The following is a 17,163-nucleotide window of genomic DNA, read 5'->3' on the forward strand; positions in this document are numbered from 1 at the left end:
CCAGCTCTGACAAACCATCCAGACCCGCACTGTCCCAGGGGCCTGACACCTCACAACCTGTGGATGAGGCAACAAGCAGAAATTAAAAAGGGTATACTTGATTCTTTCACTGTTTCTTTTTAGTTTCAGTTTTACTACGAATGACTGAATAGTGCAGTGAATGACTGAATAGTTTTGTTTTCTGTCATTTAAATGACCCAGTCCATATGAAATTATTCAGACACATTAATCAACAACAAAGCAAACACACTGATCTGTATACTCAAAATCACACAGTACAATACAATACACTGACTACTGCCTACAAATAATGTCCCAGGAGATAAATATTTATATTTCACACAGCCTCACAAGGATAAACATAATATACACATTTAAAACATGTTATTTTCTCCAATACAAATCTTTTAAACAATGTCTGTTACAAATCATGGTATAGAAAGATACCAATATTCACATTCTTTAATCTTCAACCACCCCTCTTTACCATCTAGCTTCAATATGTAGTGGCAATTTACCACATCTTATCTGTGCAAAGACCAATCTCTTACTTTAAGGTCAATTATACTGAACATATAATATAATATAATATAATATAACATAATGTGCCACCAAAGGCAAAGAAGAAGACTGCCAGCAAGCAAACATGGATGTAAACAAATGCATGTTTATTAAGGAAAAACACAAATGCACAACTAACTTATGACCCATATACACACACACACACATACCTTGAAGGTTTAAAAGGGTCAAAGGTCGACAAGCCTCTCGGAGAGAGACCAGGATGTTGTGAAGTCCTGCTGAGGTAACGGACGGGTTTCCTGAAAGGTTCAGACTCACCAGAGACGGACATGAAGGCAGGCACCTGGACGGGGAAACCAAAGAGTTAAATGGAAAAACTGATAACTGCAGAGGCGAATACAGGATGACAGATCAAACCAGAAAACACATTTCACAATGAGATAGAGCTCTTGAAAAATAAGAAAGTTAAGTAAGTTAAAATGTCTAATCATTAATAGCATAATTCTTAACACGTATTCACTGAAAAATGAAAATATTATTAGTTGGTTTGTACATAATAATAAAAAAAACATAATAACATTATATTTGAGCTCAATCTCCTTTCTAGCCAACTAAAAAAACATGACATATCTCTTCTCTAATCATCTAATCTGCCTGTTGGAGTTTACCTGTCAGAGCGCTGGCTAGCAGCAGTCGATGCTGCTGCAGGAAGCGAGCCGTGAGGCTGCAGGCCTGCAGAGACAGCTTGGCTAACAGAGGGCAGCAGGACAGCAGACAGGACAGGGACTCAGACACACCATCACCTAGCGGATTCATACTGAGGTCGAGCTCCTCCAGACACTGCGAAAGGAAACCACAAACAGCAACTTGCATGAGAAAGAATTCAGATTCTGTGAAGATAAATTCATATTAAGTGAGCAACGTCTTATTCTGAGATGTGATGTGTTATTTGTTTCCACACTTTGGTTTCTGACACCATCTCAATCACGCTTTATTAAAGCGTCCTACAAAGTGAGACAAACGTTTACACCAACTGCATTAGGGAGGTACACTAAATTATGAACATAAAAGCCTTAACTACTCAACTGTGTGAATCCCTGGAGGATCATTTGTCTGCCTTTCTCATGAAGTGTTACGTCTTCTGATCACAGCAGTTCATGCAAAGGCTACAACAAAAAAAGGTGTTCTTACCCATGTCCTGTTTCAGTCACACAGAAGATTTTATCTTTTTGATATTCTGATATATCTAATTGTAAGAATTATGCCATTGTATTTTTGGTGATTCAATGTATACCATCATTCATTTTTAGTAAAACTAAAACTATACTGTTCACACTAGTGTGGATCCAAACGTGAGTTATTGGGGCAATTATTTTGAAAAGCTGCGCCCACCAGCAGCGAAATCGAAGGGAACACTGATGCACGAGGTGAACTAAATTCAAGGCTCGGCCAGCCGGGCCTATTTACCGGAACGGCGGATGGCCTTGGTCCCTTTAAGCGTTTACAGCCTTACTACGCCCTTCCGCCGGTTTTGACAGGCAGAGAATGTCGCAGCCGCCGAAGCGAGGCATGGGTGATTGTTGTGGCAACAGCTTCGGGGAGAAGGTGTATCACTGAGACGGTGCAAGATGCGCCAGCTCGGTGAGGCCTGGCCTGATTTTAGGGGCAACGAAGGAGCGTTTGAGGGAAGAAGGGCCAAGCTGAGGCCAACACACCGACAACGAGAGCTCCCACCTGCACACCTCGCACATCCGCCGCGTGACACGGTTGTTTTCATCTGCAGGAACAAGAGATGTCTAGATAGGTCATCAAAAATGTGGTGTGTCTGCGTTTGCGTGTTATTTGTGTGTGTGTGTGTGTGTGCTCCACCCCACTGCCAGGGCTGTCACAGCCTTCTTGTAGCGCTCCGGGGAAGGGAGGGAGGATCCCAGGAGCAACCTTCAGCCGAACCTACAACACAAAAACACAATTGTAATTCTGTCTTGTGAAATGGGTTATCAGTCTTTCATGTAAGACTAGTCCTAACCATCTCATTTGGTGTGCAGGACAGTCGCAGCAGGTCCTGCGGGGACAGCAAGGCCCCTTCTTTCTGCAGTGAGGCGTGGGGTAGGAGAGCCGTTTATGGTAGTAACGCTGTTGGCTGCTCGTCCCACAACGCACGTACAAGCAGTGCAGGGATATCAGCCTCACTGGAAACACAGCAGTGAGGATATAGTGCTAATGTTAAACCCTCCAGAGTTGTAAAGAAGAAGCAATCACCTGGTGCTGCTGTTGTAACAGGATGCACCAAATCGCAAGCTGGACTTAACAGCCAGTACGTTTGAAGATCATAAATAATCAAGTCTTGTCATTTTATGAAGAAAATGACATGTAAACATGTTTACCACCTTTGCAGAACTGGGATGAGGAAGACATCCTCCTGACTCTGACCCTCATTCTGATTTGGTGCAAGGCATTGATGTGGGCATTAGGGGGCCAGCCAATGAGTTTGAACTAGCTGGCCTAAAAAAATTGACAATAAAAAAAAAAAACCACATCATTTAATTCAAAAGGTGTTTACTCTACGCGACCGTTCACGAGAACTATAGGTATAGGATAGATAGAATAAACTTAGATACGATAGAATACAGTGATAGATAGATAGATTAGAGTACAGATTAGATAGATAATAGATAGATAGAAATAGACTAGATAGATAGATAATAGATAATAGATAGATACTGTTATTTATCCCGAGGGAAATTCAAGTATCCAGTAGCCATAAGAACACAATACATCATTAACCTTGTTAAATAAATGTAAAATGGAAGAAAACAGTGCAAATGGAGGTAGAAATTGTCTATTGTCTATTGTCCTCCCTGCCTTGACTAGGAGCTGTTGTAAAGTCTTGATGGCCAGGGGACAAAAGAGTTTTTACGTCTGCGGTGGAGCTGGATTGGGACAGTGATTAGATCAAATACACGTACACATTTTCATGCAACTGAATTTGAACTTTGCGGTGTGCCGCATGCAAAGTGAATACCAAAGGCAGTTCAGATCTGAGATTAAGCTGACTTCTTGTTCATTCGCTCTCATTTACCACAACTTTTATCTTCTTGTCTAAAGTTAATCAAGAAAGAGACAGATCCCTGACAAATGATGTTCCGTTATGGCTCCAAGTGATGAATGAAGCTGAATCTTTAATGATTGTCTAGCTGTCATCAACGTTGTTTGAATAAGTAATATGTAATCACTCTGTGAAACTCTTTTAAAACTGATTTAATAGGTACATTACCTTTCTCTAAGTCAAATCCATAATGCATTCATTTTCATGTTGCAGTATTCTGTGACTTCTCCAGAATAAAGGGTAAGGGGGTTCTTCCTCCTTACCTGCATTGTGTATTTGATGGCGGAGCGTTTCCGGTCTCATGTCGTCATCATCAGTAACTGTGGGGCTATGTGATCTGTTGACTCTCTCTTCCTAAACCTGACCATCCCCGGCATCTGAGTCATTTTGACCTGGTGGAGGCTTCAAAGAGCTGTTCTTTTTCAGAGAGAGACCCTGCTGGACGAGGAAGGACTGCAGAAACCTGAAAGAGAATAAAGTATCGAAAATAAAACATAAACATAAAAGAAAAAGAAAAATGAAGAACGTGAGTAAAAAAAAATTTATTAAAAAACGTTACCTCTGGAGGTCGTGTCAGAGTTTAAGTGCCTGTTTTGACTCCTTGCTGCCGAAGACAAGGCCGTGTCCTCCCCTCTCATCCCATTGTGTTCCACTCGAAGCCTCCTCTTCTTCTTTGGCTGGATTTCCTCCAAATCATCCTCCAGCCAGTCATCAGCCATATACTCCTCCTCAGGAACCAGGGCTGACTTGTTGTTGGATGAGACAGCAGGTGTGCTGGAGAACTGAGGCTGAGACAGACCCAGGAGACGGGTTTTGGCGCTGCCTAAGCCTCGGATGGCGCTGTGGTACTCCTCTCGTGCGAAGACAGACGGTGCAGGAGCCTCCTTGACATTTTCCCGGGCTGAGCTGGGAATTGCGTTGGCTTCCTTGTTTGGGGGAACTTCCTTTTGACTTGTGGCTCCTGGGAAACTGTGTCTGGGGCGGACGGGGCGGAGAGGACTGACCGGGCAGTCGGAGTCGTTGTCGTCTGAGGAGCAGCTGTTATTCTAAGGAATACATATACACACAGTTAATGCACTGTTAATGTTAATCTAAGGAATTCTAAGGAATAAAAACTGTATAATCTCAATGTACCCAAAGATTTTGTAAATAAATGTATTATAAATATTTATTTATATTATTTATTATTCTATCTATATATAAATAAGCATTTGGCAGACTTTACCCCGTACAGGACAGCAGCCTCTGTTCCTCTGGCTCTGTGGCGCTGTGTTGAGCCATTGCACTGCCACCGTTTGGGGCTGGCAGGTACTGCCTTCACCTCAGAGTTCCTGTTGTTCCGGGGCCAGTCTTGGCTGGGGGGACAGCCCCCTCCAGAGGACGACAGCGGCTCTGAGTTCTCAGCATCAAACAGCTGGCTGTCCTGCAGGGCATCGAAAGGCTTGGCTGGGGCAGGAGCAGCAGGCACTGTGTTAGACAGAGATAAGTGGGAAAAACTGTGTTTGAAAGGATATTTAAAACGGCAAACCGAGGCTAAAATGGTATGACAACGGAAAGGCCTCACACCTCCCCCTGCGAGCGCCTTCCTCAGCAGTCTCTCTGTAGCGATGCACTCGTGCTTGGTGTCCTGGTCCAACTCTCTGCTGTAAGTCTTCTGCCACTGACGCAGGGTGTCCATGGCGGTATCACCCTGACAGAGGATGAGAAAGGTGCACGCATTAGCCCCATTTGGAAGGCTAGGGTGATTTCAATATTACCAGTCAGCTCAGTAATGATAACAGCCCCAATGACCTACTGTTTCTCTGGAAACTCGCTGATCCAACTGAAAACAAATATTGGACAGCCTATTTTTTATGTAAAATTTGTATTACTTGGTAGGATACCAACACAAAGGATGATATACTGTATATTTACTTATAAGTTCTAAGGATCTCTACTCTGACACATAACTAAATTATGGTTACTGGCTTGAGAAGAATGAAAGCAAAAATTTGGAAAATAGAACATTTATTTGACGCAGTTGCAGATACCAGTCCCTTTGTTACTGTAATAACTCAAATAAACCATTTTCTATTATAGAACCAGTGCCCGTAATTCACCAGAGGCTCAAATGCCACACACACCTTGGAGTTGCGTAGGATGACTGAAGCCCCTCGTTCCACCAAGAGTCTTGCAACTTTTAAATTGCCACAAGCGAGGGCATCATGGAGAGGAGTCACTCCCTCACATAAGGGACCACCAGGGTCATTGACGTTAGCGCCGTGCTCCAGCAGCACGGCTACAACGTCTGGATGAGAGAATGAGGGACAGTTTTTTCACTATCACAAAAAAAAAAAAGTTTTTAAACAAGGTTAAACACTATTCATCTGATCTTACCATAGTGACCGTGGTTGCTGGCCTCATGAAGGGGGGTCCAGCCACAATAGTCTCTTGGATTCAGTGACCCTGACATACAGACGAGCAAAAAATTGTTATTCGTTATACAGTCAAAGTCATCTGTGGTTACAGTTTCTGTCTGTAGCCGTATTCTTTTACTCTTTCATCTTTATGACTGCCACTACTTATAAAAGATTCAAGGAGAGACAGTTTCTCTTCTTGAGATCAAAAGAAAAGATGTGTTTTTTGTGTAGTACATTTTTTAACAGGGTTAGGCAAGAAGCTAAAGTCCAAGAAGTTTTTAAATTGGACTATTGTTGGAGTACAGCACAAATATTTTACAGTTCACTGAGGATTTTCTCACATCTGTCTGACTTTAGTTGTGTTTATTTTCTTGACCAAATACAGTATTTTTTAAAACCAAAACCATAAATCTTGGTTTTCTCACCTGCTCCACCAGGTACTGGACCTGCTTCAGGTTTCCATCTATACACGCTCTGTGCAGAGACGTCTCGCCCTTCTCATTCCTCTTGTTCCACTAAAGCAAAAAAAAAGAGCCATGGGTAAAACACTGAAGACATGGTAGACGTGTTAATTGCTCAACTGATATATATGACTCACCCTTCCTGCCTTCCTCCTTCCTGATACCATCTTGTCATAACCCTCCAGATCATCATCTATAAACCATATGAAAAGTCATATAAGACTAAGATAAAATATCTTAAATATTAGGTTTCATTTTTCTAGAGAATGTCAGTCCAAGTTCGATAGTCTACCTGAGTCTGAGAGAATGACGTCACTGTCATCCAGAGGTTCACTGTTGTCCATCTCCTCCTCTTCATCCTCCTCACCATCGCTGCAGTCTGGACTCCAACCCTCATTAGCACACAGCTCCTGCAGTTTTGCTTCCGTGTCATCAGCGTCCGATGATCCACATCTTTTCTGGGACGCCAGCCAGAGCCGCAACGCACGTTTCTGTAGGAGGGAAAGTGAGCCTTCATACGCGAGTCTTTGCACGGTGTTTATTATTCTTTAACAAATTAACAGTACATGGGTTTTTGCCATTCCAGCTCACCTGTAGTCTGGCCTGCCCAGACTTCTGAGCGCAGTGTAAGGCTTTACTGTAGCTGCTGTCTATATCCTCGAAGGCACAGCCGCCCTCCTCCTGAGCTGTTGCAATGTTCAGCCAAGTGCTACACTCCTGATCCAGACACGTACAAGAGATTCAATTACATGCATAAGTATGGACTAACTATCAAGACGCATCATCAATCAATAATTACATAAATGTAGTTTTTAATATAATAATAATAATAATTTTATAATTATTATTATTACGCCAGGTCGTCTCCCACAATCATAAAAGTGATTCGGCTGGTGATTTTCTATTCTTAAACCAATGTACATTATATACAAGATTTACCTATATCCATTAACCCCATAATATTACTGTGATCACAGAATGGCCATTTATAAAGACAGCGATGCTCAATGAAGATACAGGTAGTGCATGCGAACCTCAGTAGAGTTGCCCTGTCGTAAAGCCAGCTCCTGTCTGTAGTGCTCCACTGCCTTGCTGTGCTGTCTCAGGTCTGTGTAGGTCGCAGCCAGGGACACGTGGATGACAGCCAGCTCCCTGGCAGGCTTTCCCAACGCCTCAGCTCCCTTTAGCTACACCACACAGACAACAAAGCTTAACATAATTAATTGTGGTGATATTCACTTATGTAAATGAACTCAAATTAGAGGAGTTAAAACACAGGGGGGTATTCGGTGCTAAAGTAAACATTAAAATATGCTTTACCTGAGCTTGATATGCATCCAGGGCTTTGCTGTAGCAGCCAACCTTACAATAAAGGTCCCCCAGCTGCTCTGCCAGCCCCACAGCCTGATGGGAGCCAAGTCTTTTGCCCTGATCCTCCCCCAACTCTTCCTCTAATTTAAAGCCCTGGTCCGCTATGAAATTCAAACAAATCACGCCATCAACTCAGATATCTCAGTGAAACATATCAATTGAACTACATACACATAATCAACAAGACTGAGTGGATGAAGAAAACAGCTCTTTCACCATATTTGAAAGCTTTCTTCACTGCCTGCCTGTCCAGTGGCTGCTGGGAGCCCAGCAAGAGAGCTTTCTTCAGAGATCGTCTAGCCGCTACAAAATCACCCAGTGACAGCTGCACCTGTGGATAAATGTGATGGGAGACACACAAATTACTAAATGTACATCCACAACAACAGAAAATGGGTTAGTTGTTTGAATGCAACTGGACTATCTTTGCTTTCTCAAGAATAAGTTCATACCTTGCCAATGCAATGAAAGCACTCGCTCTCGCTGAACTTGTCTTTGATCTTCCTCGCACACTCTTTGGCCTGTTCAAGGCAGCGCACAGCGTTAGACCTTTGACCGTTACGGAAGTAGATGTTACCCAGGTTAAAGTTTGCACGGTAGAGATCCTCCAGCAGCTGACTCTTTCTTTAGAAGAAAAGAATGGAGAAAGCACAATTAACAATACTTTATAGTATGCCCGAGGTCCACTTACCTAATGTCCCTGTGGTAAGAAGGAAACGTTCCTGACAATTTCCCATCTTCCTACATGAGTTTTTACATTAAGATAAAGTATTTAGTTTAAGATGTTCTTACTCTGCAATAAAGACACTTCGTCGGATAAACTCGCTGCAACGTTTGGGCTCCCCCAGATGATCACAGACCAGACCAAGATTGAGGAAGAGACGGGCTTTCATCTCACTAATCTCTCGCACTGACACGGTCCCTGGAGGTAAGAAAAAATGTTACAACAAAGAAGTAATACAAAATCCATAACAATCCCACCACACTGACAAACAGTACAGACCTTGTAGACGGTCATCAACAATGAACAGGCTCTTCCTGAAGGCGTCCTCTGCTTGCTCTAAACTGTTCTTTGATTGGTCTGATTCATAACGGAAGAGGTAGGTCCGACCAATAGTGGCCAGCGCCCTTTGCTCCTCAGCGTGATCACTGACAGAGCGAGCCAGGTCCAGGTGACACCGCTGGTGCTGAAAAATACACGCAACGCTTTATATGCTTTCTTAACATCCATTTCAATATGAGCCTGTATGTTGTCCCCTATCGTACTTAGGCAAAGAATTTTAATCATTTTGAGGTTTAATGCCCACAAGCATTTCGAATAAACCAGACCAATCTACTCACTTTCAAAGCAGCCTCAATGTTTCCCATCTCCGCGTAGCACTCTCCTATCTTACGGTTAGCCACAGCTCGTCCAATCACATCGTTTAGCACCTCAGAGAGCGCCAACTCCTGCTGGTGCTCCCTAATGGCAGCCTCATAATCACCTGGGATATGATAAGGATCAGACAGGACAAAGTTGTTAAAAAAGCTCTAAAAAAGGACACTATTAAACTTTAGAAATAGGAGGAATAAATAGAAAGTAGTAATATAAGAACAACACTGGGATTATGCAACACAAAGAAGGAATTTACATAGAGTTCAAATACAGTTTGTATGGTGTCAACTGGGGGAAGAAATAGGAAAGTGCTTTTGAGGACAGCTGGACTGATTTAATAGCTGTCGTTACTCCACACTGAGAGGCGTTTAAATCCATAAGGAGGCATAAAAGCAACATCAGAAACAGAAGAAGACAGTGGCGTGTAGGACTGTGCAGCTTCAACATTAGAGATGATGCTTCTAAGCTGCTGACTGAAAACCACTTAAAACTCAACAGTATCGGCCTTTAGTATGTAAAGTGATTGTGAATAAATAGTTTAAAAAGCTTTGTTGCTTTATTGATGTTTATTTACCTCACCTCCATCACTACATTTCACAGAATGGGGAGTAACTGTATAATCTGCATGATCTGTGTCCTTGTATGTCTGTGCCATGCCCACACTCCTCTGCTGTATAAGATAAATGCCTTCTGCACAGATATCCTATTACTGACACACATCTCTCCATCAGACAGTAAATTCAATAGATCAATCACACATGTGTTAAGACGACTTACCATTTCTGGACAGCAGCTCTCCCAGCTGATTGCAGATGTTGCCCTCCTCTTTTAAGTTGTTGCTGTTCTGCGCTTTGCTCTTCGCTTTCTGCAGCTCTGCAGAGGAATCACACATTACACTTCAATCCAAACAGAGGAGGGCGGGGGGGTTTACAAACGCCTTTTCAACTCACAAACACCGCCACACTTACGTTTTATCTCCCGTGAGGAGCTCATGTTGGTTCAGGTCTTAGCACTGAGAGCTAACAGCTCGCTGGCAGTGAATGGCTCCAGTTAGCTCAGCGCACAAATGAACGACACGAAGCAGCTGTTCTCACTTAACGCTCACTGATACACTTGTTTGCGGGTCCATTGATGCTCCTGCTGTCGTTTAAGCATCCGATCGTGTTCGATGTCTCATCAAACAGCGCAACATTATAAACACGTCAGTAAGCATGTTGTTGCTGTAAGTTAGCTCTCGGTACCGTAAACTTCACAAAGCCCCGCCACTACTGCGTGAGCCAATACCGTCACTGCAGAAAATGGGCTAATTATCCCCTGATCTCAGCCTCTCAGGCACCAATCCCGCCTCCATCACTCGGGTTTGAAGGTGTGTGTCCGACCTTGCCCTCAACCCTGATCACCTGCTTTAACCTAGCACTTAAACATAACGCATTTGATTTGTTGACGTTTCTGTGGACGGTGTATAACCTGAGTACGGAGTGTGCCTGTCTGCCTGACAGACAAAGTTCAGGGCAAAAGTTGAACCAGGGTAGGTATGCCAACAGTTCATTGGCTAACGCGAGATCGTGACGTAGTTCCACGTAGAGACTGGAGGGAGCAGCAACAGCAACACAGAGGCAGGACAGAGGCAGTACTGAATGTACTATGTGCTGAAATCCCACAGATAGAGCTATAGTACTGCACTGACAGAAGTAACAATGCCTGCTCTGACTCTACTGTAAGTGGGCCAAGGCAAGTCAGTCAGGTACTAAGGTAAAAGAGGTAAGACTCCCTTTAATCCCTGAGCCTGTTTTGAACAGTCACATCTAAAGCCCATGTCACACTGAATGATTTGTGTTTTATTTATTACGGGAGACACAACAGGTGAATAGGGTAAAACATTTAAATGATAGATATCATCACCATTAAACTCCCCCAGTTGATTGCTTACATTAACAATTTTTTCTTAACTTCTGTGTGTAAATTATGCAATTACAGTTATCATCTAATGAAAAATGTGCTAACTCGCATACATTTCCAGAACACAGTCTGAATTTTCTCTCAGAATTCTTGTTTCGTTGTGTTGACATATCAGAGTCAGAGGGATTTCTCTTTTCATCACAATGTCAACAGCCATATAGAATCCATTTTCACCACTGCTTTTAGGAATACAATCTTATATTAATCCGTTTATGAATGATAAACAAACCCCTCTGTAAACCCCTTCAGAATATTATTAGGAATAAAACTGTAAGGTTAATAGGGTAAAACATTTTAACTAATAGATATATCACCATTAAAAACTATCTAATGCTAGCTTTTGGTGAGAATCTACAGACACAAATAGACAAGTAAATAAACCCCTAAATGTTGTGTTTTGATTGTTTTCTTTCCAGGAGTCAGATAGATGATAGATAGATAGTAGACTAGATAGATAGATGATAGGTAATAGATAGAGGTAGATAATAAGATAGATAGATAATAGATAGATAGATAGAACTAGATAGATAAAGAAATAACAGAACTAAAAGAATAAAAAAACCAATAAGTTAATGTGTTAGAAAATAAGTATATATGTGTTATGAAAACAAAATGGCCCACAATGTTTACTATCGCCTTAGAAGTTAAAGTTAAAAAATACTGAGAGGTATTACTTGGGAGCCTATTCTTTCCAGGAAAAAATAAAAAAACCTTAAAGAATTTTAGAATTTTCACACCTAGCATTAAACCACGCCAGTAGCTGCCAGCAGTTCCTCAAACGACTCTGATCAAGAACACAAGCGCACAGCTTGAAGCCTGCAAATATGGATTCTCATGTGATCTTGTAATTTCATAATCTCACGAATCCAGCTGGTGGTGAAATGTCAGAAGATAAGTAAATATTATTTTTGTGCTGAAATCATAGTGTGCAGACATTTTTAAGTTTGTTGTATGTTTACTTTAAACAAAGAAATATTGGCCGATTCTAAGTCGTTCTAAGATGATTTCCCTCTCGGCCAGAGAGTAACTGCAACTAGTCTAATTAAATGGTTTTCCCTGCCAAGTAGTGATGACAGCATGCTCTCTTTTCACACCCTATAAAACTGTGATGCCACAAAAAGTCACGACTGCGAAAGACTACACCTGTCGAACAGTCTTATATGTTTCATCCCAAAGAGGCCACTGCATCTGTGTTTTTATACTCTTTACAAAATCGAGTGTGAAAAAATCCAGGATTCAGTTGGGCTGTAATGATAACTGTGACTCAAAATTAAGATCATACAATATAGTGAGTACTGTAGTCGTAAGTCAGAATTCAGTTGTCATGCTTATGATTAGGGCTGTGTATTGGCAAAAATCTGCCAATACAACACGTATCACGATACAGGGGTCACGAGTCAATATATTGTGATATATTGTGATACTGTAAGCAAGGCAATATATTGCAGTTTAAAAAACGTTTACATACAGTATATGCGACCAGAACAGTGGGATCTGCCTTTACAACACTTGTACTCCACATACATTTACTGCTACATACAGCACTGCTATGTAGCAGGTGGGGGGGTTTAAACACAAAAATCGATACATCGTTTTTTAAGAAATATCACAAAACAAAATATGGCGATACATTATTTTTCGATATTTTGTTACACCCCTTCTTACGAGATACACATTCTCTAGCATGGCTCTAATGTGACTCTTGAATTATTCCTGAACACAACTGTAGGGGGCTCCCTGTAATCCAATAACTAAAAGATGAGTGTATAAATCAGAAATATTATAACAAGACGACATTTGCCCGATTGTTTGTTCTTTGTGCACTTGGTAGCTGTTACATTTGCCCGCTCAGCAGGCTGCTTTAAAGAAGGATCCACAAATCTGAAACACAAACAATGCCTAACATTACTTACACCAATTTTCAGATTGACGTCCATGGAGCTAACCCAAATTCATGATCTTATAATCCAACTGTTCAGTCTGCTAAAAAAAAAAAGGCTGACACATGGCCTGGATGGCGGTGATGTCAGCGCTGAGACGTTTTTTGATTGGCTCACACAGATGGACGGCATGCCCTGACAGACAAATAGTGGTGCAGCCTCTAGTGAGTTGCTAAATAAATAAAAAAACACACCCTTTATTCATCCTCTCAGTTTTTTTTCCGAAGCAGATTGGTAAGTGTGTGGTGTTCAGACTGTCTGTTGGGACCAAATGCATGTAGTATTTTTTTCATCTGACAAAACGGTTGCTTTATTGGCTTAATATTCTATATTATATATCCTCTTAATGCTATAGATTTGTAGGTCTCTTGTTTAAAAGCTCAACTGGCCTTATTTCTGCTGGATTTGCAAACATATCAAACTGTGTAATCATTTTTTGGAGCATCCAAAAATATTCCCAAATCTTATTCCCCTGAGAAGAAACCGAGAAAAACACCACTGCAGGCAGCGAGAAAATAACTCCTTAATTATAAAACCCTACATTTACTGTCTGTGTTTACATTAGGTACAACTAAAATCTTGCAAACAACCAACAAGCAGAAGAAAAAAATGCAGATTTAAGCTTGACATTTTTTTTTTTGACAGATATGAGACTGCAGCATCAGAAGGAGCTGAGACACCTATTGTATCAGACTCAGAGCTTCCACTCAGCCTTTGTGAGTCTGTATCTCTAAACCGTTGACCTTACAAATGAGCACGCTGCATCATTGTGAGAATTGGTGTTTCTGGGCGGTGCAAAGTGGAGTAGAGCACATCAGAGTGCAGGATATCTGAGCACAGCAGAGCACAGAGAGGCAGGCACATCCGCCGCTGAAGGGATCAAATCTGTACCATCTGACGCTCAAGGATTTATGGGTTTAGTCAAAATTGCTTTTCCCACTGTGGAGATTAAGCACCGTAGGATGTTTTCCACTCAGGCCATAGAATAGCCCAGTGTAGCTGCTGCCGGTGCTGTTTTTCCTCCCTCTTATCGGCTCCGGCACTGGAGAAAGGAATGTCTCAGGAAAGCAGAGTGCTACAAACCCTGGAGGGGAGCAGATTCTGAGTGACAGGAGAGGTCCGTCCTCTGGGGAATGTGAACCATGCAGGTGGATGCTGTTCTTGTGCTCTTCTGTGTTTGGCTAGCGGGTACAGCTGGGAAGATGGCCCAGTCGAGGGGTCACAAGCTGGAGACCTACAAACAGAGCAGGTAATGGCAAACGTGTGAAAGACAAACACTGGAGTGCATGCTTTTATTGTCTTAACAGTTTTAAATTAAGCTTTTTAATGGAAAGTCTGCATATTATTTTTTAAAGCTTCATTATGTTCTTTTAGATGTTTATTTTTTTTTTTAGGTTTACTCGATGTTGTCCAGTGTTTCCTGTGTCACCTGAGCTGCTCCCTCCCCCTCTGAAAACAGACTTATTCAGACAGCAGATTGGAGAGCATAGAGAGAGGGAGACCTAAATCCCCACATCTATTTATGTACTACTGGTGAATGCTGTGTTCTCTTGCCCCACAACTGCTGCAGGCCAGTTAATGACTGTTTTACCTACTGGCAGTGGTTGTAGTCAATGTCATTTTCTGGTGATTATTTAGGCTAATTGCTGCCTTGTTAATGCGTCCATTGGATTAAATGTTTTAGTCGGGACTGAACTAGATCAAGCGTCCTCGATTCTACATATTATTGATTGAATGAAGTGTTACATTACAAGTGTATTTGTTTGTTTAGTAGAATATTGATGTTGATTGATGTTTTAAAAAATGTGACATTAGAATACATTGAACTTCAGTTTGAACAAAGAGCTTAGCACTTTTTTTATACTCCGTTAGAAATGCTGATTACTATATTATAATATAGTAATAACAATAATATTTTTGTTAATTTGGAGCACATAATGAAGTGTTGGATCACTTGAATTTGTCAAAATGCTGTCAGGTATTTGAATGATTACATGCACAGCAAATTTGTCAGAAGGAATAACATTTTGAGAGCCTGATATTTAATACAAAATATATTTAAGTTCCCAGAGCCAAGAGACAGTTACTATGCCTTTTTTAGTCCGACCAACAGTCCAAAATTCCAACATATTCAGTTTATTGTCATACAAGACAAAGACAACCAGCAAATATTCACTTTTAAGAAGATGGAAGCAGTAAATTTGTCCTATTATTTACTTAAAAATACTTATATATTAAAGTCGCAGATTAATTTTCTGTCAATCGACTAATCATTTCAGCTCTAATATCACTGCTGTTAAGTGCAGGGAACAGTATGTGGAAGAATTTTACCTTTATACTACAAAATAAGCAATACGCATCTTTGACTTGCATTAAAAATGCAAATTGGATCATTATGTCAGTGAGTCAGTTCAATATGGAGCACATATTGAAGCATAAAAACACTGCTGCAAGGCATTTAAAAGAGAAGAATGTCTTCATGTGCAGCCACATTGTCAGAATTCATCTAAATATGAGAGCATGATCATTCTGGTTTGTCCAAAATGAATATTACTCTTTCAGATGGCTTTGAACACCTATTGAGAGCAACATCAGATCTGTCATTATAGTCTTGATGTATCAGTTTATTATTAAGTCAATAAAATGTCAGAAAAGTGTGACAAATGCACCTCACATTTTCCTAAAGCCCAAGCTGACATCTTTAGATGTCTCATTTTATCCGACCAACAGTCCAAAACGTGAAGATATTCAATTTAAAAGGCAAAGAAAAAGCAGCAAATCCTAACAGGTGAGAAGATAGAACCAGCAAATGTTAAAAAATAACTTAGAAATAGTTGCTGATTGGGGCGACTTGGTAGCTCACCTGGAGTTTGCGCTCCACGTAAGAGTCCTTACCACAGCAGCCTGGGCTCAATTCCAACTTGCAGTCCTTTGTGGCATGTCATCCCCCCTCTCTCTCCTCCCTGTCCTGTCACTCTTCAGCAGCTAGTGTCCAATTAAGGCAATAAAAGCCCAAAAAATAATGAAAAGACAAAAAAGAAAACAGTTGCTGATTAATTCTGTCAATTGACTAATCTTTACAAAGTCATCACCTTTAGATGGCTCTGGACACATCAGCCGAGTGAGCAGAGACACAACGCATCCAAATCAAGACTTCACCCAAATTAAAACAGGAACATTGAGAAATACTTGAGAAATAAGGAGCAAAACACAAGTTTCCCACCATTTATATCGACAAATACAACTATCAGCAGCACAGAGTTCAACTATTAGCCTCCAAGCAGCGCCAAAGTACAGCGCTGTATGCCATCATTATGCTATCAGCGTTGGTGGGACAGCAGAGTCCCACACAAGAAAACATCTGAGGAGAAAACCATCATTAGGTTTGAAGGAGGATTTTGAAGCTGGTCGCTGGTCTTCAAGTTAGAAAAAACACATTTGTGATTATAAAATCGAATCACTCATGCTTGCTTTTTTCATAATTCCCCATAATTGTAAAGCATACAAACTGTAAAAGAAGCTCATCTAAATTTGAAGCACCCCACAGTATTATGGGTGCATACTGCCGTATAAAGCCAAAACGCAGTAATTATCTTGCAATGTAGTTACGTAATAACAGTTGGACCAGAATCTGACTTGATGGTTTTTATTACCATCTAAACTTGTTTGATAAAATAGAAATGAAACATTTTTTTCAATGAAATTAAATGTGCCAGCTCTACAATAGGAAAGCCAGCTTAGAAACGCGAAAAGCAAACTGGTTCAAGCAATGCATCTAAAGCAAGAGAGCCAAATCAAATTATTCTTTTCATTATTAGTTAATCGCGATCATTTTCTCAATTAATTGATTAATCTTCTCAACAAGACGTCAGAAAATTCTGAAAAGGTTATAATTTCCCACAGTCCGACGTCTGGAAATGTCTTGTTTTGTCCGACCAGCAGTTCTAAACTCAAAGATATTCAGTTCACTGTCACAGAAACAGCATCAAATCCTAGAAGACGTAACCAGCAAATGTTTCTTTTTTGCTTT

At 41.1% G+C, this 17,163-nt stretch overlaps 2 protein-coding genes across 2 annotated transcripts in view; one reads left to right on the top strand and one right to left on the bottom strand.

The window, feature by feature from the left end:
- The window catches only part of tonsl (tonsoku-like, DNA repair protein), a 10,931-nt gene extending 444 nt beyond the window's left edge, over positions 1-10,487 (bottom strand). The window contains 28 exon segments of the mRNA XM_035673690.1: positions 1-57; positions 732-865; positions 940-970; positions 1,191-1,423; positions 2,137-2,299; positions 2,397-2,472; positions 2,566-2,711; positions 3,892-3,972; positions 3,975-4,091; positions 4,188-4,674; positions 4,854-5,095; positions 5,195-5,318; positions 5,752-5,915; positions 6,005-6,067; positions 6,070-6,073; positions 6,453-6,542; positions 6,626-6,681; positions 6,781-6,979; positions 7,080-7,205; positions 7,523-7,675; positions 7,809-7,960; positions 8,076-8,190; positions 8,312-8,483; positions 8,652-8,781; positions 8,863-9,046; positions 9,201-9,343; positions 10,012-10,107; positions 10,203-10,487. The exon segment at positions 1-57 is cut by the window's left edge and continues 444 nt beyond it. Coding sequence (XP_035529583.1) covers positions 1-57; positions 732-865; positions 940-970; positions 1,191-1,423; positions 2,137-2,299; positions 2,397-2,472; positions 2,566-2,711; positions 3,892-3,972; positions 3,975-4,091; positions 4,188-4,674; positions 4,854-5,095; positions 5,195-5,318; positions 5,752-5,915; positions 6,005-6,067; positions 6,070-6,073; positions 6,453-6,542; positions 6,626-6,681; positions 6,781-6,979; positions 7,080-7,205; positions 7,523-7,675; positions 7,809-7,960; positions 8,076-8,190; positions 8,312-8,483; positions 8,652-8,781; positions 8,863-9,046; positions 9,201-9,343; positions 10,012-10,107; positions 10,203-10,227 — 3,763 coding nt within the window. The 5' untranslated portion in view covers positions 10,228-10,487.
- Positions 10,488-13,819: 3,332 nt separating this feature from the next.
- Positions 13,820-17,163, top strand: part of LOC118337259 (gamma-aminobutyric acid receptor subunit rho-1) — a 13,261-nt gene continuing 9,917 nt past the window's right edge. The window contains exon 1 of the mRNA XM_035674196.1: positions 13,820-14,382. Coding sequence (XP_035530089.1) covers positions 14,276-14,382 — 107 coding nt within the window. The 5' untranslated portion in view covers positions 13,820-14,275. The remainder of the gene's footprint in view (positions 14,383-17,163) is intronic.

Source organism: Morone saxatilis, unplaced genomic scaffold (genome assembly GCF_004916995.1).
Source record: "Morone saxatilis isolate NCDOM2014 unplaced genomic scaffold, NCSU_SB_2.0 Contig3, whole genome shotgun sequence".
Taxonomy (NCBI): domain Eukaryota; kingdom Metazoa; phylum Chordata; class Actinopteri; family Moronidae; genus Morone; species Morone saxatilis.